A 24,281-nucleotide genomic window follows, 5' to 3' on the forward strand; every position below is an offset into this window, starting at 1 on the left:
GATTGTTAGAAGCTAAATCAGGTTCTACTCAGAATCGTCTAGTCTGTGTATGGAAAATCCTCACTGCATGTAGGTATCTGTGTGCTGCCCTTAGCAAGGTAAAATAGAGAGTTATGGTGAGCTGAAGCTATGGGAGCGGCACAGCACAGGCAAGTTATACTCACTGTGTGAAGATCCAGGGCTTTGAGAAAAGTTGAACTCATGATTAATAATTCCTCTTGGGAGAATCTTCATTCAGAAAATTGGTTTTGTTTGTTTTATATACTGAAGTTCAAATACTGCTCTGCCTCCAAAGTACCTTGCACATGGTAGGTGTTCAAAAATTATTTAAATGAATAAAATTTTGGATGCAATCCTCAATCATTTTGAAATGTCACTGTGTATAACCTCACAGGATATGTATGATATTGTCACACACACAAAAAAGACTACCAGAAAATGCAGGCATCTGCATAAGATGGCAGTGGTGGAAAACAAGTAGATCTTAACATAATTGCTTATTTACATGCCACAATTAATACTAAAATTATCTAGATAATCTTACCATTATGAAAATAATTATGCAAAAATGGAGTGGAGGGGCCATGGGGGAGGGGGACACTCACAGATACCTGTTCTAGGAACTATCTCCTAAAACTGAGCCAAAGAAATGGGCTGCCATGACTTTAAGACTAATTTTATTTAGCCAATGACAAGGAAACAGCTGGGTTATGACTTTAAGGCTAGCTTTACATAGTAACTCGTGCCACTCCCCAATCAGAGCTGGCCAGCTTCAGCAATCCATTGCAAGTGCCAATGAAATTTCTTTCAAAATCATTTGTGTAGATTTCTCCGTCTTAATAAAACCTTCACCTTTTGTTCACAGGATAGACCCAAGACCATTGTGGGCTATGTGTGTGTGTGTCTTGAAATGCAATTTATTTTTTTATGTTCTCTTTCTAAATGAACATTCATTTCTTGGGAGATTTGTCTTTAATAGTTCTGTTTGATTTTGACACTGTAAGTTAAACAACTGCCACTGGGTACCTGATCTTGCAGTCAGGGTAAGTAAGGTGAGACTGCCCTGCTACATGAAGCCTGGGTCCCTTTGACCTGGAATGTTTGACAAAGATGTAAGACACACCCATATCTAAACATATGCAGACACTTTTTTGTGTGTGTCATTCAGAATTATCTGAAATTTGCCTGGTGTGGTAGTGAACTGCTATAAAAGCAACTAATTTCAGATGTGGTCTTTTTTATAGATGGCACAGAACTTTATTTAAGGAACACCTAATTTGAAATTTTCAATCACTTTAAGGTCTCTACAGCATTAAGTTTATAATTTTTCCTCTGGTGAATAAATTTGGGATAGAATGCCTTATTTCTTAAATAAATTTTTATTTGTGTAAATGTATTTTTTCTTTAGTTAATATTATACATACGTACATATATATGTAGTATATTTTATATAGTTTCTTTCTTCTATTTAAAAATTAACAAAGCAAAACATCTTTATTGAGAAGATCTAGAAGAAGTAGGGAAAATAAATTATTTGATGCTCCCCCCCCACATACATACATACAGAGAGCTGTTGTGTTTTTATGCATATTCAGGATGGAATTTTTAGTACTATCTTTAAATTCACTAACTCTACTTGAACTGTGTCTAACCTGGCATTTACTTCATTTATTTATTTAAAAAAATTTGTATATATATATTATGTATGTGTGTGTGTGTGTGTGTGTGTGTGTGTGTGTGTGTGTTTATATTACCTCTCTTTGTTTCTTTTTGACTCAAAAAAAAGTTAGAATTTCTTCATTATGTTGAGCTTAAAACATTCCTTGGCAGATGGGTCTATATAAATGATTCAATCTGAGTGAATACTCAGTTTTTTATGGAACTTGTTATCTATTTTAGGATGAAAATTTTTCATGTGTTTTCATGAGTTTTGCTCTTGTTCTGTCCCTCTTTGCAGGCATGCCAACCTGGTCATTTTATAAACCCTCTGCAGAGGTTGGCATGAGATTTCCTCAGCCTCTTCTTACGCTGGGGAAGCTCACCATTGTCCTTAACTCCAGACAGGAAGCTGGCTCTCATGTGATTTCAAATCTAGGACACTTGCCCCAGGGTTTCATAGAAGTCAAACTCTAACCACTGCTTCTAGATTCTGAATCCAGGGGCTGGGACTCCCACCCCGTCCAGCGCAAGCCTTCAATTCAATGAACCACTTTGATTCTATTTCTGCTTTGGAGTACACAGACGTCTATTTGTGGTAGTTTTAGCTTTATTTTCTCTCTATACTTATATCAACTCCATGTGTCTTCACCATGACTTTGGCACAAAGAATGCAAATCAAAGTATGGCATACTATACCATCCTGACTGGAGTGCATAATGAGCTCTGTTTACCCAGGTCTTCTGCTAGAGCCGTTATCTGCTGATTATCGACTCTATCAAGGAATCCACAAGCTCCTTAGATTCTCCTCCAAATCACAATCTGCTTTCCTGGTTCTTCTACTTTTCATTTGATACTCTTGTCTCATTTCAGGTAACATTTCTTCATATAAGACTGCATCCCCTGCTTTTAGTTTCCAACTATATACATTAAATTCTAGGCTGTTATCTGTACCCTGGATTTCTTCCCCTGTGAAATTTAGATTCTTTCCCCTGTGAAATCTTTGTGGCCAAAATGTAGCTGGCCAACCCTCTATCTGAGGAAGTGATATCATTCAGTCCCCTTGGCAAGCCAAGCAGAAATCCCCTAAGAATCCTGGATAATCCCTTCCCTCATCACCAATTAATTATTAAGTCCTAAATCATCCTCCTCTGTCTTTTCTGCAACTGTCTTGTTATTCCATATCAACTCCTGCATGGACTGTTGTCAGTGGTCTCAACTGGTAGCCTTATATCATCCTCTGAGGTGCCATGAGAATAATCAAGAAAAAAGTACAGTTCTTAAGGATGGTAAAAGACGAAAGAAAACAAAAAAACAAAACCTAACTCACATCGTCCTTTTCTACCTCAAATTCAGCTCCTCCCTGGCAACCTACCACTAGTTCCCAAGCATGCTTTCCATGTTTATGACTTCTACCACTGAACCACATTTCATAGCCGATTTGGGAGGGAAGAAAAACAATGCAATAAACGAGTTGACATATGCAAACTCTGAGATTATTTAAAAAAAAAAGTCTCTATATTTTTACTTTTTATTCAATATTTTAACTTCCCAAAGTTTTTAGGTAGAAGAATGTTCAAAGCCACAGGAGGACGGATGTGATCTGGGTGCCTAAACCAGACATCTATCAGTTGTTTGAAGTGGGAGGTCTGCAGGCTCTCCTATTCCCTTATCACTGTGCATATTCCCACGGGGCTGTTGGAAGATCTTTACAGATACCTTAGTATTGTAACCTAACCTTCTGTTTATATTTGTTTCCCTGGCTAGACTTAAATTCCTGACACATCTTAGGTATTTTCCCTTTGGATCTCCAAAATCAAGTTTGAAGTCTGGTGATAAGATGTTCAAAATGAATAAATGTCAGGTCTTTGAATCAGTGGGAAAATAAAACCAAAGGAATTCCAAAACGAAATTCACAAGACATTGCAAAATCATTCCACCAGGATGCTTCAAAACCAAGGCATTCAAAATTGCATTTTAATGATTTAAAACCAAGGCATCTAACATTCTCAACAGGAATTTAAATAAAAAGACTTGGGCCTCTTAAGTTTGGTTTCCAAATTTCCATGGGAAAAAGCAAGGTTGTTGAGTCTATTCAAAATTGAAAATTTCCAAGGTGGGGAATTTACAAACTAGGTATCTAGAAAGGGCAATTCAAAAAGAAAATATTGACTGACCTTAAAAAAAAAAAAAAAAAAAGCCCCAGTCAGTAGATTTCTCATTTTTCCATGAGTGTAAACATATTTCAACTAGGAGAATCAGAATACACAGTATAGGGGCTGAGGTTGTGGCTCAGTGGTAGAGTGCTTGACACAAATGTGTGAGTCACTGGGTTCAATCCTCAGCACCACATATAAATAAAAAAATAAATGTTCAACAACAACTAAAATGAATTAAATAAATAATTTTTTTAAAAAAGAAATACACAGTATATAACCTGCCCATATGTCAATGCTAATCAATTATTAGAAATTCTGTTATAATTAAAACAATGCAAGACAAACAGTGATCTTCACATGAAGAAATTATACCAATAACTATGATCCAAAGAACAAAGACTATTTCTATGTTCTTTGAAAAATTATATTGTTTTCCGTATTTAGTTGCCTGCTAACATAGTTTATGTACTATGAAACTCAAATATTATGTAGCAAAAATTAAATTATAAAAATAACCTATACTAAACTTTTTTAAAGCGCCCAATTTACCCAGAAGGAATTCCACATTTGACCAGAAGAGGCAGAACCCCGTTACTATAAAACACCAGCAAAAGTGGATGTCAGCAACTTCATGCTAAACATCTGCATTACATTCCCACAGCAGAATGCCTAACACGTACATTATAAACCAGCATAAATCAAAACTGTAAAAGACAAAAATAAAGACTTACAGCTCCTTTGCAGTAAAGTCGTAACTTCCCGGATGGAGTGCGAACAATCACTGACATTCTTTTTCGAGCGCTGAAAGAAAGAGGTATTTCCATAATGAGGATCTGCACATATATGTCTGTCATGCCTCACATATTTTAATACTCACAGCGAAAAAATAAATTTGATCAAATTATGAGCCCGATCCTTCCACATATATGAATTATCCCCTGATGTACAGTTGGGGACTTTTGAAAGTTACATTATGTTTTTTTGAGTCATCAGGGTACCATCTTCTGCCCTAGAGGAATACTTTACAAAATGGTTCCCTAGAAACCTGTGAGAGTTAAGACCCACCAGAGTAGAGGAGAGTCCTGGTTCAATATTTTCACATTTGAAAAAATATTTTAAGTTAGTATCTTAAAAGAGCAACTGTGTATGTTAATTTTTGTTAAAAAATAAAAATAATCAATTTTAAGTACATAATCATACCCAACAGCAAATGCAATCACACATTCACAAGTATTGTTCCTAGACATACAAACCTGTGATACAGCTTACTTTATAAATTAGGCATGGTAAGAGACTGACAACAATATTAAAATAGAATGATTATAGCAGTATACTGTAATGAAGTCACTTAATAAAACTTATGAAATGTTGACTTCTAGAATTTTGGTTCAATGGACAGTGAAACCTCGGACAAGGAGGGAATGTGAATATGGTACTTTAGGAAGACATTTAATGACAGCTGTGCATTCTAACTTAGCCCTTCTTGATTCATGCCTTTCTTAATTCAGTTTTGATTTAATGGTGTCAAACACATCAACTTCCTTGCTCTTCTCTTCTCCTGGAAAAATCCCCAAGGGTAAACGCGGACACTCTTCTGTGGTATATCAGAGTAAGTAGACCTTGTTGAGATTCACCCAGTGATGACGACTGGTAAATACATGACACTGGATACAATGGGATGCTCTGCCCCACACATCACTGAACACCTATCTACTACCTTTCTCTAGGAAGCTTGCTCTCTCACCCTCTGTAAGAACACAGTGTATATCTTCTCCATTCTCCAAGTCTTATGTTCCCTCCTCACTCCAGACTCTTTAAATTTTTGGAATTTACTTTGATAGAAACATCAGACAAGAAACCCCTTTTCTTTATGTCATTAAAGCCTCCATTTCTGTATAGGTGTGCACCATCTTCTCCATTATTTCCCCAATATGATGGAGGAAATATTTCTTCTATTATCAGAGGCCTCTTCTGTGTGTGTGTGAACCACCTTTCACCCCACTTTTGCAGGAATCTCACTCCTGTGAATCTGCCTCTTCTTCAAAGCTGGACCCTGCTGGTCAGTATTTAAACTCTACACCCCGCCCTACAGAACTCCCCCCAGCCAGCACTCTTCCATTGAGTCACACGCCCTTTCAACTCTTTCTTCACAGGTCAACTCCTCTGAACCGTCGCCACCTCTGAACCACCTCCACTGGCCTCCCCTTCATTCCTGTCTTTCACTTTTTGCTTCCCTCCTCACCACACCAATGGACAGACCTTCCCCTCACCTAAGCTTGAAGCAGTCTCTGACAGAGATGTCCGTGTGAGTTTGAACTGCTCTTCTCTTGGTCTTGTCCTATTATCCTCTTTGTCCTCCCTGACTTTAACAACAAAGCATTCTCCTAACCCTTCATAGTTAGAATTACTCATGGCTCAGTCATCAGCCTTCCATTTTCTCTTGGGCTCTTATGTGTGCTCTCTAGGCGATCCCATTCACTTTCATGGCTTTAAATATTACTTCTACACCAATGACTGCCATATGGTCTTTTAGCCACAGGCTTTCTCTCATAGGTTTTAGGCACTTACATCCAACTGGTGACCTGACACGTCCATTTGTATGTCTCACAGGCATCTAAAACCTAAACATTAAGATGTTTTGTTCCAGACATCTTAATGTCCACATCGATTTCTCTTCTATCATCCATGTAAACAGAATTTCTATTCACTAAGTTGCTCATGCCAGAAGCCCTGACCTCTCCCTCTCTGCCTTCCATATCTGACCCATGGCAAAGTCCTACTGACCTTCCTTTAAAAGGCATTTGGGTGCCATCAACTTCCCTTTAATTTCACCACCATCATCCTGGTCTACACTACCACCAGTTTTCACAAGACTAACGGCATCATATTCATTTTTCTCACTTCCGTTCTTAAGTCTGTCCTCATAGTAGTATTCTCAAGAACCTGAAATCCCTAGGCTTGCTTTATGGCACCTAGCACAGTACTTTCTAAGTGTGTGTTTAAAAGACATATCTAAGAGCCAATTAGCATAATACTTATAATAGTAGGGTTAGGAAAACAGTCACTTTAACATAAAAAGAAAAAGATGAGGGATGCACTTTGGAAATACTCTATTCTAGTTAATTATCCAACTTCTTATTTATTTTCTTTCGAGCCTTTCAGAGTATATAAGTAAAGAAAACAGTGTTTGATTAATAATAGTGCTTGATTAATTGTACAGACCCCATTGCTTTTGTTATGAACCATGGGCATGGGATCACTACCAATTGAAATAGCAACCAAAGTTGGCACAGAAAAGGAAACATCTCTCAAAGATAGTATATGAGCTTGTCTTATATAGGAGAAAATTCTTGAAAAAAAGGTGGGCACTTATTTCCTTGAATGACAGCTCCACTACCTCATGGGTTTGATGTTTTGAAGTGTCCTGTAGGTGGCTATGCAATCTTTTTAAGGATCCTGTAACTAAGGACTACCAGGTCCCAGGAATGTAGGGTGGTTGGGAAACTTGTACAGAGAGGCCTTACTAAAACTAAAGGACTCTATTATTTGACCTTAAGAAATAAAATCAGCAGAACAATCCCTTTGCTTTTTGTTCTTTTCTAACTAGATGGTATGTGGCTTACACCTCACAGAGATACACATATGGTTTTTGAAATCCCAAGGACAATTAGATATAATGAGCTCACAATTAGGATGATCGCTTCCTGACTCCAATTACTCCACAGAAATCTTGGTGACTCTTCCTATGTTTCCAGATCACTAACTGCCATAGATTGGATCTTGAAGGTCCCCCAAAGGCCCATGTGCTGGAGCCTCAGTACCCAGTGAGGTGCTGCAGACTTCATAGGGTGAGGCTTAATGCAAGGTCTTTAGCTCACTGAGGGTGTGTAATCCTGTCCCTGTCTTCACCTCCTCTTTTACACCCTGGCCATGGGGTGAGCAGTTTTGGTCTACCATACCCTCCCACCATGGTGTGCTGCCTCAACATAGGCTTAAAGCAACAGGGCTGTAGAATTGCACATTGAAACCTTGAGAACTGTGAGCTGACAAAAACCTTTTCTCTTTATAAGTTGATTATCTCTGGTATTTGTTATAGGAATGAAAAACTGACTCACATACTAGCTATCAGATTCCTGGCCCTAGGTCCTAGACTGGTGAATTAGTTATATTTCAAACAATTTTTTAATCACTACCATTGCAATATTCTGAAGAAAGCAGTTTATGATTTACCTACAGATAATTAAAAATGTACTAAAGATTTTGATTTAATATTTTGCCTATACAAATTTAAATAAAAAGCATACCTTCTAGTTATTTAAAAAGGAAAAAGTAAAAATGAATAGCAATTTATTTTATCCAGAAAAATCACAGAGGAGAAGTTTTACCTGGTGAACTCCAGCACATTGAGCAATTCATATCTTTCTTCCTGCCCCAGCTATAAAAGTAAGGGATATATGATTACACAGAGTTGGAAATATCTTAAGTTTCTTAGAAATAATCACCGGTCACAAAGTTCTGTCATAAAAATGACTACACAATTTCTTTTCCTGAAATATGAATTTATTTTCAGGTTAATGGAAGGAGTCAAAAACAGGAGAAAATCAAAAGGAATTCCATGTACCATAGAAGAAGGGCTTTGAACAACACCAGCCAAAACGGGAGGCAAGAGTTGCCAATAGACAGATTATCTGGTGGGATTGTATTGTAAAAGTATAGAGAACAATGAGTAGTAGAATGAAATGAAGTAATTAAGAAAAAAAGAGAATTAAGTAAATTAGTAATAGAAAGAAAATGAAGCAATTAAGAAAATTAAAAAAAGAAGAAGATATCAGGTACTGTGGCACACATCTGTAATTCCAGCAACTCAAGTGGCTGGGGCAGGAGGAGAGCAAGGTTGAGGCTAGCCTCAGCAACTTAGTGAGGCCCTAAGCAACATAGGGAGACCCTGTCTCAAAATAAAATGCAAAATGGATTGGGGAATGTGGCTCAGTGGTAGGGCACCTATGGGTTCAATCCTCACTACCAACAAAACAAAACAAAAGGTAGGAGATTTATCTTTAGGTGATAAAGGAAAAAATATTCTTAGGAAATAATTTTGTATAAAGAAATACAAAAGTAAAAGAAAATATTGAATACAGTAATGTTCAGCTATGACTATTGGTAAAATGAGATACAATTTATATTCAAAAAATGCATTTATCTTCAAAGTAGTTAAAAAAATTACATAGTTTGACAAAGTTGTACCCTGTGTAAACACCACTGTGATCAAGACTTGGAACATTTCCACCAACCCATAAATTCCCTTGAGCCTGTTCCCAATCAATCTTCTCTCTGCCTGTAGCAACCACTGTTCCGAATTCTATCACCATTAATCACTTCTGTCTGATCTCCAGCTGCATATAAATGAAATTAAAAAGGATGCACTCCTTTGTGTCTGGCTTTTCTTATTCTTCTTTTTTGCTCAGCATAATGTTTTTTCAGATTTAGCCATGCTGTTGATGAATTGATAACATTCCTTTTTATTGTTTAGATATTACCATTGTAGGAATATATCACAGTTGGTTTATCCATTCTCCTACTGATGAGCATTTGGTTCCTTTCAGCTTTTAGCTACTATAAGTAAAACAATGAAGATTCCTTTCCAAGTCATTTTGAGGATGTCAACTTGCATTTCCCCTGGGTAACTGAGTATGTGTGCTGAGTTAGGTGCCCATTTAAAAAGCTGGTCTTTTTTCTTTTTCTTTTCTTTCTTTTTTTTTTTTTAAGGAAACTCTTAAATGGTTTTCCCAATGGATTTTATCACCCAGCAGTACATGACTGTTCCACATGCTCTACACTCTCATTCACCATTGATGCTATGGATATTTTTAATTTTCGCCTTCTTGGTAGGAGTGCAGTGGCCTAACACTGTAGTTTTGCATTTTCCTGATGACTAGCAGTATTTTCTCATGTGCTTATTGGCCAGACATGCATTATCTTTTGTAACATATTTGCCCATTAAAAAATTAGTCCTGAATATTTACTTCATCAGAAATTTAATAATTATGACAATGTTAGAAATTCAGGGAAGGATAGGCAAAATGGAGGAAGAGAGAAATCCTCTTAACAGAAAATCAGTAGATGTGTCTAATGTTGAAGAATATATACCTATTATGAAACACATTATTAATAATGCTTTTGAAAGTACTGGTTGTATAAATGCTTAAACAAATAGATGAAAAAAACAGAAAATGTTTCCTTTTGGTGTGGGAAACTTCCATTTTATTATGACTTTATTATCTTATCATTGAAGCTATGCATATGCATTAGTTTGGTTAAAAAGAAACTTAAAACATAAATAACTTACTGAATCGATAATGACCGAGTCAGGTGTTCTTCCAGTGAAAACAAAATTCAATTGCTTGGCTGCTCTGACCAGAGCCCCCTCATCTGTTTCAGAACAGGTAAAAGCAAATAAGTGATGGAAAAGTTACCCCAAACACAACAAAAAAGCATTCACATAATGCAATTTTTTTTCAGTTAAAATTCTTTTCACGTTGGTCCCTGTTGTTGCAATCCATTTCTTTTTAAGTTCCATGACAATGCCAAAGGAGGAGAATGATGGAAAGTATCTAAGACATATACCCCAGCATCGGGTTTCTGAATAGTAAGTCTCATTGTTAATCCCACACATAAAAATGATAACTGTATCCCTTAGTCTAGCATATTCTCCAGAACACTATTCTCCAAATGAATGGCACAAAATTGTCTTTTAAAAATTTTATTGCTGGGTGTGGTGACGCATGCCTGTAATCCCAGCTGGAGGCTGAGACAGGAGGATCCTGAGTTCAAAGCCAGCCTCAGCAATGGCGAGGCTCAAAGAACTCAGTGAGACTCTGTCTCTAAATAAAATACAAAATCGGGCTGGGAATGTGGCTCTGTGGTCCAGCATCCTTGAGTTAAACCCCAGCACACATACACACACAAAATATTTAGCATTTTCCTTCTAAAGAGTTGAATGCAGAAAAACTAATACTACTAATTGAGGATTCAATTTAAATAGTGTAAAGTTAATGAGTGCTCTATTATATATTAACTACTTTCATCTCTGTGTTATAAACCCTTGCATTGCTGGGGGAGGGTGTAGGATGAGAAAATATTCATCTAGGTTCTATTCTAACCATGTGAGATGTGGTATCTTCTTATCCTTTTTAGGAATCTTGTTCACTCTACACAGCATAGATGTTTATTTAGAATAAAGTTTTAAACACAAAGAGTTCTCCAAAGGGTGTTCATTTTTTCCTAAAACTTTTACAATTATCCAATTGACTAGGCACCCAATTTTAAATTGAAAGGAGGTCTAAAATTGAGCCAAAATAATATTAGTAATTGTGCTAATAAATATTTTACAGGATCCTTTTACATGAATAAAAGTTTCTTCACCTAAGTAAATACAAAGCAAGCCTTCTGACTATCATTTTCAAAAGAAAACAGCAACATTTGTGTTCTAAAGCCGTGTACATCACTGTTTTAGGCACACAGATCTTCTTTTTTCTGACTGCCTATGTACAAAACAATCTGATTTATATTTATAAAGGGAAAATACATGTTTATAGAAAAGTACTTGTATTTACTTATTTTGTTATTCAAATTCCCATGTAATGCATGTTATACACCAACATATTACATATACAAAGATGTATGTTTCAAAACACACACACACACACACACACACACACACACACACACACACACACACACAATGAAGCCTGACAGCCAAGGTTTTTCTAATTAGTAAATGACAATTTTTATCTAAAAAGCACAATTTGGTAATCTTACTTTTTCAGACAAAATTGACTTTATTTAGATAAACCCAGATTTCAGAACAATTTTACACAGAAAAAAATACTCATGATCACTTCACTTGTACCTGGAGATGCGGCTTGATAAATGATCTTGTCACCTTCCCGTTCTGGCACCGCTGTGTGGCAGACAGCCATCATTGTAAGAAACTCACATATGATAGGGGCTGTCGGCTGCAAGAGAGAAATACATAATTTATTTTCACTTAAACATTTTGATGCTAATGACAGAAATATTATTTCATATTAATCTATTAATAATAAGGGCTGTGGATTTATAGCCAATATCTATTATGAAGAAAACATGTTTTAAACTCAACTTATTCATTCTTGTACTTCCTCATTCACTTTCTAAACATTTATACAAGACAACTTTGTGTGGTCAAATAGAAATGATATAGTAAAAAAATAAAAAAAGGATGAATTTGTACTAGGAAGACAGAAATTCTAAAATAGTCACCTACCTGGCTATAATTCCTGATCAGTTTTAAATTTCAGGCATCTAATCCTACTTTGGGTTGGGATAATGATGATGGGGGATTTCATAAAACTTCACCCCCTCTCCAAAAATGGTAACCTTAACCTTACTGATAGTTTACTAAGTTAAAAAAAAATACAACTCCCCAGTAGAGTGGACTTTTAATGGCTTGAGGAAGACTGAAAACGGATTCTTTTCTTCAAGGAGCTGATAGCGTATAGGAGAAAACAAGAAGACAGGGTCTAAAATTAAACATCTTCCTGGTTTCTAATGAAGAGAAATGTCATTCAGATCAATAAAGGAAAAACAAAGCTCTATGCCCTTGGGGAAAAAAATAAACAAAAATTTAAAAAAAGCGAAATGATAAATGAGAACATTATTTGAAAAAACTGTTCAATCTAAAAAAGTGGATCAAGCAGGCATGGTCCCAGCCACGTGAAGCTTAGCCCTGTGGGGAGATAGAATGTAATATACAAGTACTATTTACTGGTACTGTGTTAAGGATCTAAAGAGCAAATACCATGAATGGTGACTTGGGAGAGTCAGTCATTAAGACAAGGAGATGTCTAAGCAGGTGAGGTTTTCGTCTCACCAAGAACTGAGTCAAGTGACTTCCATCGAATAGGAATGGCATATAATTGGAAAGTTCCTGAAGAAGGCAAGAATGAAGTGTTTTCAAAAAATAAAAGAAGGCCACTGGCCCAAGTAGAGAGGAAGGAAAAGGAGCTCAAAGGGAGGGTGGTGACTCAGGGAGGGGCTAGATCATCATGTAAGCCTGTCATGTGCAACAACAATTAGGAGTGAAAATGCAAACAAGGAGACAGGTTGGGGGGTCACAGCTGTAACCCATGGAGGGGATGCTGCTGCCTGGATGGGTGGTGAGACTGTGAGAGGACTGAAGCAGACATTTGGGATACACCCTAGGTGTTAGTCCTGATGAGGGCTTCAGGACTCAGGAGATCTGGACGTGGAGAGAAAAAGAGGTAGCAAAGGCAAACCTTCAGAATGACAAGACACACACAATTCACTGAGAACACAAGAGGAAAGAGGTGGTCTAGGTCCAGGCTTGGTGGATCCTGAGAATAATATGTTGTTGAAGGCCCACTTAAGGAAAAAAATGATACAAAAATATACCCCTATGAACACACTGCTTGGGCCCTACCCAGGGGCAGATGTGAGCCCTCTGGTGCTAGACACCCAGTGTGTCAACTGTCTCATGATTGAGCCTGAGCCAGTGAGGACAAGTTTAAATTCCAGGAATATCTACAGGCTAATCCGGTGGAATCTGAATAAGCAGCAATAACTTTAAAAACATGTTTAAAAAAATAAAAATATTATTTTATGTGGTCCTGAGGATCAAACCCAGTGCCTCACATGTGCTAGGCAAGCGCTCTACCACTAAGCCCCAGCTCCAGCCCCGTCAATAACTTCTTAAGCAGGATGTTCACATTGGGTCCAGGCAGGCTCTGGAGTTCCTAGTGTAGATTTGACACTATTTTATGATATTGAGTAATTCCTCTATAGACATTTTGAAATTGTTAATATTAGTGAGTTATTCCACTCGAGGTTCTATAATTATTTAAAATTAAACACTTTCAAAAAAAAAAGAACACTGACAAATGATAATATTAAAATTAAATTTCCAATTACCGAGAATTCACATTAGCCATGTAAAAAGAATTTTGCAATATGAGATTTTTGGCAATTATTTAAAATGATTATGAAAGTTCAAAAAAATATAAAGACACAAGACAGTTGAGGAACACTTATTATTTTTCATGCATTAACAAAAAAAGATAATTGTTTCATGTTACTTACATGATTATTTTGGAGATTTTCCAGCAATGATGAATCATTAAATGTTTTTTCATCTCCCAACTGAGAGCTCTGCCTGAAGAGGGGGAAAAATAAAACAAACCTGATTCATTTCCATCAGTCCACTGATCTATTTAGACCTCATTTTTTAAGTAAGCTACTATTCCAACAAACCCTTAACTTAATTAAGAGTAATTTGGCCTGAGTTTCTAAATAAGACATCACAGATTTCAGGATTACGTCATAAAACCTACACAAGCACTCTAAAATGTGACAGACGTTTGCAGTGTAACAAAAAAAATAATGCTTCATAGTTCATTTTCTTGGAATCAAATTATATTGTAGCCACATGAAATTTAAAAATTAGTTTAAAAACATAAGAAAGAAAACTGCTATAATACCCAGAATTTCTTCTGCTTCCACAATATATTCCTTTCTCTAGAATCCTAATTATTAATGAAGTTGCTATAAAGATAATTATTTTATTTTATCTGTATGAGAAGTCTTTATTTGTAGTGACAAACACTGCAGGACTATTATGTAAAACATTAAAACATGAACAATAAACTGTTAACTGATTACATCAACATCTTTCATTAACAAATATATGAACATATATTTATGGGCATATCACATTTATTCCATACATATGAGGAAGACAAATCATAAAAGTGTTTGGAATTTTTTGTGTTGTGGCTATCTTTGAATCAGCATATGTATTATGTACTTCATACCAAATAAACAGAGTCAGTGTTACCTTTCTCATGGCCCTGCCATATAAGAGATTCAAATGAAAAACAAGAAACATTTAAATGGCAATGTTTAAAAAAAAGAGTATAATTTGAAATGTATAGTGAAATATATACATCTGAGCTTTTGAGCACAGGAGAAAATTTCAGAAATTACTAAGAAAAAGAAATGTCTCTGGTAGTAAGTAATTACAATCTAGAAAGATTTTAATAACAATTTTTATAGACTACAAAGAGTTTTATCCATGCTAGTGTGTCAAATATCATGACATTCACATTTTAAACCCAAAAAATTAAAAAGGAGAAATCACTGTAAAAAAAAGAATTTTAAATAGAACATACACAGTATCTCCAATGAAATACATTTCTTCCAATAACCAAAGAAGTTAGAATGTTTATAAGACACATCTTTATTTATATGCCTATTAAGAAAGTTCTCAAAATTACAATATCTTTGTTAACATATTAGTTTAGTATTCTCAAAATATCCCTGGAAGGCAAAAGGAACAATTACTACTATCATTGTTTCTACTGCTTTAGTTTTACAGATGGAGGCGGAAGAAAAAAACTAAGAATTTTTAAGTGACATATGAATTGGTAGACAGAAAAACTAGTATGTTTCTCCTACAAATATTATCACTTACTAAAAACAGTTTACTACTTAAGGCTTTATAAAGTTTTACCATATGTATTTGTTAGTGGTTCATAGTTATATTCTCCTACTTTATTTGTCAGAGAAATTGGAAAATCAAATAATATTCATAGTCACATCTTACATTGAGGAAATCTATTTTCTTCCCAAATAATTCCAGACTAAAAATCTTTATAAATCTGAAGCTATGTCTTATTAATCTCACCAATAATTCTTTCATTTTATAAGTCCCAGTTGCCATAATCGATATGACTTTCAGATGAATTTCTCACTGAGTAACTCTAGATATGCTATGGAAATATTTATCACATTGTCTGCTCCCCAAGGAAGTCCTCCAGCATGGGTGGTATTAACTAAGATCTCCTCTCCCAGAAAGCGCTTCCTTCTCAAGACCCACAGACATCAGCCTCTGATCAGATAGCCTGGTTTGGAGGACTCTGGCACATACTCATCAATGTGCTCAGAAATATTGCCAAATGCTCACTTTTAGTACAAAGTAAATAATAAAATTAGGAAGCTCTTGTCATTTAAAAATAAGAACTACATTAAAAGTAAAAATAACAGCCAGGTGCACTGGCACACATCTCTGATCTGAGCTATCAGGACACTGAGGCAGGATGATCTCAAGCTCAAGGCCAGCCTGGGCATCTTAGTCAGATCCTGTCTTAAAAAAAAAAAAAAAAAAAAAAAAAAAGCTAGGGATGTAGCTCAGTGACAGAGCAGAAAAAGGAGAAAAATGAGCATGTAATCGACAATGCCATGTAATATGAAACTTTTTGCAGTCTGATTTAAAAGCTACAATATGTTGAAAATAATTATTTCCAGTTCATAGAAAAATGTAGATGGCCTAACTGGTAATACTCATCTTCATGTGTGACAGTGCAGACTCTGAAATTTTTAAAATTTAAAATTCATATCAACATGAAACCCAAAAGATAAAAGGAAAAATACAGAAAGAAAAGATTGGAGCTATACTTTTCATCTTAAAATCAAAATAAACCCTGGATGGACCAATAATTTAATATAAGCACCAAAGACATGGAGAAAAAAAACAACAACTCAGGAGTGGGAAAGGCTTAGGTTTCATACATATTCAGAAAACAAGCAGATAAACAAGCAGATAAACACAACTGTTTAACAGCAAATATTTTCACAGAGTAAAAACTAATGCAAGCAAAGTCAAAAGCCAAATAACAAACTGGGGGCAAAAAACCCTTTCAACTTACACAATAAGGGCAAATTTCCATGAAATAATAACTCCATTCATTTAAAAAAATCAATATTGCAGTAGAACAAGGAGCAAGACAACAAACACAGCTCATAAAGCAGAAAATATAAGCAGCTATAAGCCTCTATTCCATCTTATCTCATCATGAGAGAAGTGAAATTTAAGTTTATCAACATGGCAAAAAATAAAGTTTGACAACTGTGCCGGTGCAATTGTGAAAAAGCCGTGAAGCCTAACACTGCTAAGAATGTAAATTGGTAATACAACACTGTCAAATGAGAAGCTGGTTCAAAACTGTGTACAATATGCTTCGCTTTTTGTAAAAGTATGAGAAAAAAAATTAAAAAGTGAATAAATAATATATATTCACAGGGCAGGTCTAGAAGGATATACTTGAAATTAATCATAGTGCTTATCTTTAAAAGTGGAAATGGAGGACAGGAAAGAGGGGGAATTTTCCTTTTTACACCTTTTGAATTTATAACACATTGATGTGTTATGAACTTAAAAATCAAATTAAAAGGAAAAAACAAGAACAAAATCCATGTAAGCCACCGGAAATATAGATGTGCCCGCCACATACACTCAATATCGATACACACCATACACAGCAATAAAAGGACAGGCAGTGTGACTGTGAAGAACTGGGATTTTTGTGGTTGTTTGGATATTTTTTGGTTTTCATTAGTGCATTATAGTCATACATAATATTGGGGTTCAATCTGACATAATCACACATGCATGGGATATAACTGTTTGTTTTTCAAATGAAATTCAGCACTTGCATGTGAGCAGGGAGCAGGCATGGCAGCTCAGATATACCACAAGAATGGGTCCTGCTGGCTGAGCACGTGTTTGCACACTTCAAAAGCAAACAGTGACAAACTTCAAATTCTTTAACATTCCAAATGTCCCGAGTCAAGAGAATTGCAATTAACCTGACAAAATGTACCTACAGGAAACTCCTCTCTTTAGGAGATGATGGCCATACTCCACATTGTCCAGGCAAAAATATACAACTTTCAACACAGCCTGAATACCTTCATATTTTTCAAAAATATGAATTCTCTAGCCAAATTTTTAGGCTGACAAAATGCAAGTCATTTGCTCCTTTAACTTGTCGTAAATGTGTTTAATTATAATATGGATAGAGAGTAAGGAGCCATTGAAGGTCATTTTCTTACTGGGAAACACTGCAAAATATGGACATACATACAATCTAAGAGAGACAAAGGTGCTAAAAATCATTTTTCTTGTTTCAATGTAATGAAGTACAGGAGTGAAGAGACAGCTGGTTGTCAGCAGCCAAGCCACATCAACAGGCGTATATGCATCTGCTTTTACATGCAGCCACCTGCAGGACTACTGCTGAGGTGGGCCCTGCAGTGGTAAGGTGTGCACTGGGACTGGAGTGTGCTGTGCCCCAAGCCAGCCTGGAAGGCACATCTCCAAATTCATCATGAGACCCAGAGTCAACAACTTTGTCCACAGTCCTGCTTCAGGGCCACCAATGCCAAGGTATACACCATGCGTAGGGCTGAACTGTGGACAAAAGCACAAAGCTACAGGATTTTAAGATAGATTTCCTGAATTTCTTCTTTAGTTGCTCCACACAGAAGAAACCAATGGGCACTACTGGGCAGAGAGATTTCCAACACCAGGCAGTGAGACTAATGCAAGCCCAGGCAATGGGCTTAGGCTGAGCCACACATAAACCTCTGCATGAAGACCACATTCATGTCATTCCACCAGGTCTGGACTGGTCACTCGTTACACTAACACTCGAACATCTAAGGTGCATGATTACCTTATGATAGTTATCACAAGGAGGCAGAAACCCAGCTTGATGACCCTTCATCTTCTAACATTTATGATTTCTTTTAAATTAACCTAATCTTAATCCCAAAGTAAAAAAAGCAGTTTTTTTTTTTTTTTCCTCTCAGGGGTCAACAGCAATGAAGTTTGCTGATGACATCCTATCTTGGAGTCCCTTCTATTCTGGAGGCCAGGTGAACAAAAGCCACTGACACATGCTTCAGGGCATGCTTCATAATGGATTTAGGACAGCAGGTGCGGGGCAGTCATGTCCACCTGCAGGGGGCAGAGCAAGATGTTTTCTGGATGAGCTCACAACCCATTCCAGGGGGGGTTGGTCCCTGGGTAGTGTAGAGACCCGATGGTGCTCAGTGGAGCTCACTATCAGGCAGGTGGCAGTTCTCTAAGACCATGAGCATGGCGAACTATAGCTAAGCTCCAGTCAGCACCCTCTAAGACCTGGGGGATGTACCCCTTTCCCTAACCTGCAGAAACCCCAACCTCCTACCCTAGCTTCTGCTGTTTGGGTCTCTATCCTTGAGAGGGTCAGCATTCCATGCTTTTCAATGTTACTATTGCTTCCAAACCAAAATTCCTGGTTGGGAGATTTAATTTTCAGCAATGAATTTGTTATTCAGAGTTGGAGTCAAGTCCAAGAATATGTACAGGTGATTCAATTCAATAGCATTTTTTGTTAGACATTGGTTCTGACCAAAGTAATGAGTCCCAGTTTTCAGTGTGACTCAAAGTATTTCTGAAGGCAATTACAAAAGAGGATTTCCAAAAAAGCATTCTGTGAAAGGCTGCATCACTGGAATAAATAAATTACCTGCCAAGGGGACTACTTTGAAGACTAATGCTAATTTAGATGTGTTAGATCTCATTATTATACAGTCACACCTGGCAGAATGTTTTAGTGAGTCTAGCTTTTTCAGTAGAATAAACACCACTCACTCCAAACATAATTATAGGCTAAAGTGAGAAAATAAATGAATAGAAAAATAGTACTATCTGCTGATACTGTGATAATGCTAAAAACCACAGTGAAATGATGAAGCACAGAGGTGATCATCTGGAGACTCATCCTCACCTTAAAAAAAAATCACAAGAATAATGTGCAAATATATATATATATATATATAAACAGTTAAGAAAACCAAAATAACATCTAGGATTTGCTTCAAAATAGTAGTGGGGGGGGTTACAGAGGGATTGAAGTTGGTCTTGGGTGCACACCATGGGAGCAAACGATGGACATATTTTCTATCTTTGCTTATGCTTAAATTTTTCCACAATAAAAGTTATAAAAGGAGAAAAATGGTTGTGGAAATTATGTAGTTTTGGAAAATCAACATATCTTAAAGCTACACAGATGCTGCAAATAAAAGTTGTTTTTCTGTAATCTCAAAAATATTGATACTATCAATTCAGAGAATGGCAGCCTTTTAAAAATTAATTTATTTATTAGTTCTAATCAGTTATACATGAGAGTAGAAAGCTCTTTGGTTCACTGTGCACAAATGAAAAAATTTTCACTTCTCTGGTTGTGCATGAAGTAGAGTCACACCATTTGTGCAATCATACAGGTACCTAGGGTAATGATGTCTGTCTCATTCCACCATCTTTCCTATCCCTTTGCCTCCTCCCCGTTCCCCTTTGCCCCATCCAAAGTTCCTCCACTTATCCCAGGTATTCTCCTCCCCCATATGGATCAGCATCCACTTATCAGAGAAAACATTCAGCCACTGTTTTTTTTTGAGATTGGCTTATTTTGCTTAGCATAATATTTTGAATGCCAGCCTTTTAATAGAAAGGAATTAATCTGTGAGGCTGGTTACATGCTAGCTGATGGTACTTGGCAATAATAATAAAATAATATCAACTTTGGAGTAAGAAGCCATTGGTTAGGATATGATTTTCTCTCTATAAACCATTTAAATAAATATGTTTAAGAGATAGAGTTAGTCACCATTCACTTATCTTTAATGCCAATAGAATGTGTTCAAAAGTGTTAATATATTACAGGCTTTTCTTGAAACTTGACTAGATGTAAGTATGTAATCTACATATATTTAAGTGCTAAGTATGTGTTTAACTGGACCTTTTTTGGGGTGAATGCTGATTCAGCAAAATAAATACAGTGCATATATTTTATTTTATGATTTTATTTTTTATTTTATTTTTTTTGTATTTATTTTTTTAATTAATTTTTATTCTTGGTTGTTCAAAACATTACATATTTCTTGATATATCATATTTCACACTTTGATTCAAGTGGGATATGAACTCCCATTTTTACCCCATATACAGATTGCAGAATCACATCAGTTAGTGCATACATTTTAAAAAATTTGTTGTTTGTAGATATACAAGACAGTAGGGTGTATTTTGACATATTGTACATACATGGAGTGCAAACCATTCCAATTTTGATCCCATTCTTGTGGTTGTACATGATGTGGAGTCACATTGGTTGTGTATTTATAGGTGAACAAAGGAAAGTTATGTATGTTTATTCATTCCATTGTCTTTCCTATTCCCATCCTCCCTCTTTCCCCTTCACTCCCCTTTGCCTAATCCAATGAACTTCTATTCTCCTCACCCCTCACTGTGTGTTAGCATCCACATATTGGTGTTTTGGGACTGGCTTATTTCACTAAGCACAGAGCATAGGTTTTATACATGGAATTCAGTGGACTCCGTATTGGAAGGTAAAGCTGTTGAACACCAGTATGGAATTCATTTTTAAGTTTTTTATTTATAGAAGCATCTATACTCTTACAGACCAACAGCAAGAAAATGCAGTTGGATACCTAGACCACAGGATTCAGTTAGAATCAGACTTGATCTTGATTTCCTCGGCAATATGAAATATGCAAGGTTGTGCACCTCTGTGCTAACTTTCCTCTATTCAATTAGATTTTACCTGTTATGCTTGTTCTTGCTTAAAAACACAAGATATTTACTAAAATAAATTCCAGGTTGGAAAAACTTGAGTGAAACAAAGGGATAAAAACGACTGAAGTTGCAAGGCTACCTTGTGCTCTAAAAGCAGAAATTCTTTAAAGTCCTCTAAAATCTACAGGCTGTAATGTAACCAGAATACACTTTGTAACCAATCTAAGCCAGGCTTTAACTCTGGCTCCCAGGTTTCTGGATATATTATTGGGTAGCAAATCACTTACTAAGTTCTCTGCCCCAATTTTATCAACTTTAAAATAGCCACGTCTTGTAGGTCATGAGGATTAACTGACAGACACCTAAGCTAACACAGTGTGGGCTTACAGCATCCAAACACCTTTTTAAGTATTTTAAAAACAGACTCATTTAATCCTTAAAACTTCCTGAGATGTCACTACTATTAGCAGCATATTCTTCCAAATGAGGAAACTCATTCAGAGTTAGATAACTTGTTCAAGGGCACCAGTAGGATCAGGATCTGAACTTGGGTAGTTGGAATCCAAAGACATGGCCCAGGACATGGAAACTCAAGAAATATTTGTTCCTTCATTTTTGCAGGGCTACAGGTAATTATTTTACTGATGAAGAATCCAAACATATAAAATAAAGTTTACTTTATTATAAAGGTGATAAAAGCCTTCCCTAGTGTTTATTTTTAAAATATTATTATTATCTTCAGTTTTTATGTAACATTAAAGTTGGATTATTCACAAATAGTAGTACATTTTAAAGAGCACTGAAAATTTATTGGTGTGTAGGTGTAGGTGTTAAATATATGACACTAGGCCATGAGCATGTGATGACTCATGAGTTGTCATGAGTCAAACAGCTGCTTCTGTCATTAACCCCAGGTAGTATGGGGTTTACTAAAGTTTTTAAAATCAAATTTTCATTTTACTGAATTAAATCATAGGTTAAAAAATATTAATGGTTTTGGACTTCAATGCATATTGGATATATGGCTTACTCACAAAATATAAGTACAATCTGAAAATTAAAACATAAACATCTATAAAGCCTTAATATTTTTAAAGTCCCCAGCATTAAAGGAACCCATTTTTTTTTCAAATTCTACTTCCTTCCATGTCATGAATGAATTATATAAATAAAAAATGTATATTATCCTAGATGAAAATGTAAAGGCATGGAATTTTTAAAGTAAAATGAGCAAACAAATCCCCAAATTAAACCTACAAAATGCTGTCTTTCATAAGTCTAAAATTAATTATATTGCAATTCACTCTAGTCCTGGGTATCACAGTCTTCCAATCTTTGTTCCAGACATTTCATTGAAAAATGTTCATTTTATAGCCCCTGGACATATTAAAATAATGGAAAATATAAAAAAGAAAATTTCACTGCCTGGGATGTTTCAGCACTTTTTTGTAATTCTGCAGAGGATACTTATTGCCAGAAGGGGGCAGTGTTATGCTAAAAACCCAGGAAAGCTTTAGGAACTGTAGTTGAAATCAGGTAGTTCACAGCCCAGAGATTTGGGATTGATCATTAAAGACTTTATTATAGATAAATAACATAAACTCCAGCAAGTCTAACCATTAATCTAAATGTTTATCAAATGTTTATAAAGGTTATTCAATAGAAAATGAAGGCTATGTGATAGATTTCAAGAGATAACCTTCATAGCATTTTCACCCCACCTAGATGAGCAGTGTGGTGAAATGGGTCTAACAAAACGACAGAACGCAAACCTTTTCAAAGAGATGAATGAGACAGCAAGGTCCACACAGCTTACCATTCATCAGGAGAGCACCCATAATCCTCAGGTTCAGGGACATGGCTTCAGAAAGCAAGAGGAAGGACAGAAAAAGGAAAAATAATCACAGAACGTCTGGGAGCATAAAACCATAAAGGAAGTGCTGAAAGATGGATCTCCAAAATGTTAGGAAAATGAAATTTTAGTTGAGTCTGAAAGAATGGCAGTTAGTATAGTAAGTAGAATATGATGATTTATGGTTAGCTAAGCAGGTGTTCAAAGGTATCCTGTAACTGCGTAGCCAATTTGCCTCTTCACCATGGAATTTACTGATTTTATGTAATGCATTCAGATTCAGTAAGAAATGTTTAAACTTAGCAGCTTAAATGTTTGCTAAAACCACAGCAAAGTTATCATACATAAAGCATAATCAGAATAAAGCGTTTTAACGATACAAATGTGCTGATACCTAGGAACGAATTATCATACTGTAACTGTCCCATAAAAAAGATCTAATGGAATAATCTAGTAAGTTTAGGCAGAAGCATCCCCAACACAAAGTTGATCTTTACAAAATAATCATTACTAGCAACTATGTACAAATCTTTTTATTTTGCTACCTATTGTGAATCTAAAAGGACAAATTTTGGGGCAAAAAATAAGCAACATGAGAGAAACTTTACTAAAATTAAATTCTAGAGCATTACTTTAAGCATTAATATTTTCTTTTGACAAAATTATGATATTCTCAGAATTAGCTGAAGATTTCATATCTTTTCCTTCTAGCTAATTAAATGTAGCGGGACTCACCTTTGACTCTATCTAGGATAAAACAGCTTTATCTTCTGTAGACATGCTGAAGAAGGATGAGCTATAAATTTGTAACTCCAAAGGCAGTGGCTGGTGTTTGAAAGTTTGTATTACTATTTCCTGGGAGGATAGACAACTTGCTTTCTTCTGCTGTGGCTACAAGTGCATGTGTCTAATAGTTTCCCATATTAAATACTATCAAATACTATTATGGGGCAAATGGGAACCTGTGTAGGTATCTATGACCGAGGAGAGTCAGAGAAAATCCCACAGTAACATGATTGACAGTAATTATTCTCCCCACCCTTCAATCATAGAGATTGGCTAGAATTAGATAACAGAGTTGTGTGACCCTGATGTACACATGCTTGTCAGAAGTCATGGTTTCTCCAAAGCCTTCAGA

General features: G+C 35.9%; 1 protein-coding gene across 5 annotated transcripts in view; it reads right to left on the reverse strand.

Annotated features, from left to right (window-relative positions):
• Positions 1-24,281, reverse strand: part of Atp8a1 (ATPase phospholipid transporting 8A1) — a 213,305-nt gene that overhangs the window by 110,425 nt on the left and 78,599 nt on the right. For 3 of the 5 annotated variants that reach the window (XM_076865340.2, XM_076865341.2, XM_076865344.2), the window contains 6 exons: positions 23,108-23,152; positions 13,953-14,025; positions 11,725-11,830; positions 10,162-10,244; positions 8,201-8,250; positions 4,547-4,616 (listed from right to left, as the gene is read on the reverse strand). In XM_076865340.2, coding sequence (XP_076721455.1) covers positions 4,547-4,616; positions 8,201-8,250; positions 10,162-10,244; positions 11,725-11,830; positions 13,953-14,025; positions 23,108-23,152 — 427 coding nt within the window. The remainder of the gene's footprint in view (positions 1-4,546; positions 4,617-8,200; positions 8,251-10,161; positions 10,245-11,724; positions 11,831-13,952; positions 14,026-23,107; positions 23,153-24,281) is intronic. The other 2 variants (XM_076865343.2, XM_076865342.2) reach the window with 1 other exon arrangement.

The sequence above is a fragment of the Callospermophilus lateralis genome, chromosome 8 (genome assembly GCF_048772815.1).
Source record: "Callospermophilus lateralis isolate mCalLat2 chromosome 8, mCalLat2.hap1, whole genome shotgun sequence".
In the NCBI taxonomy this organism is placed as follows: domain Eukaryota; kingdom Metazoa; phylum Chordata; class Mammalia; order Rodentia; family Sciuridae; genus Callospermophilus; species Callospermophilus lateralis.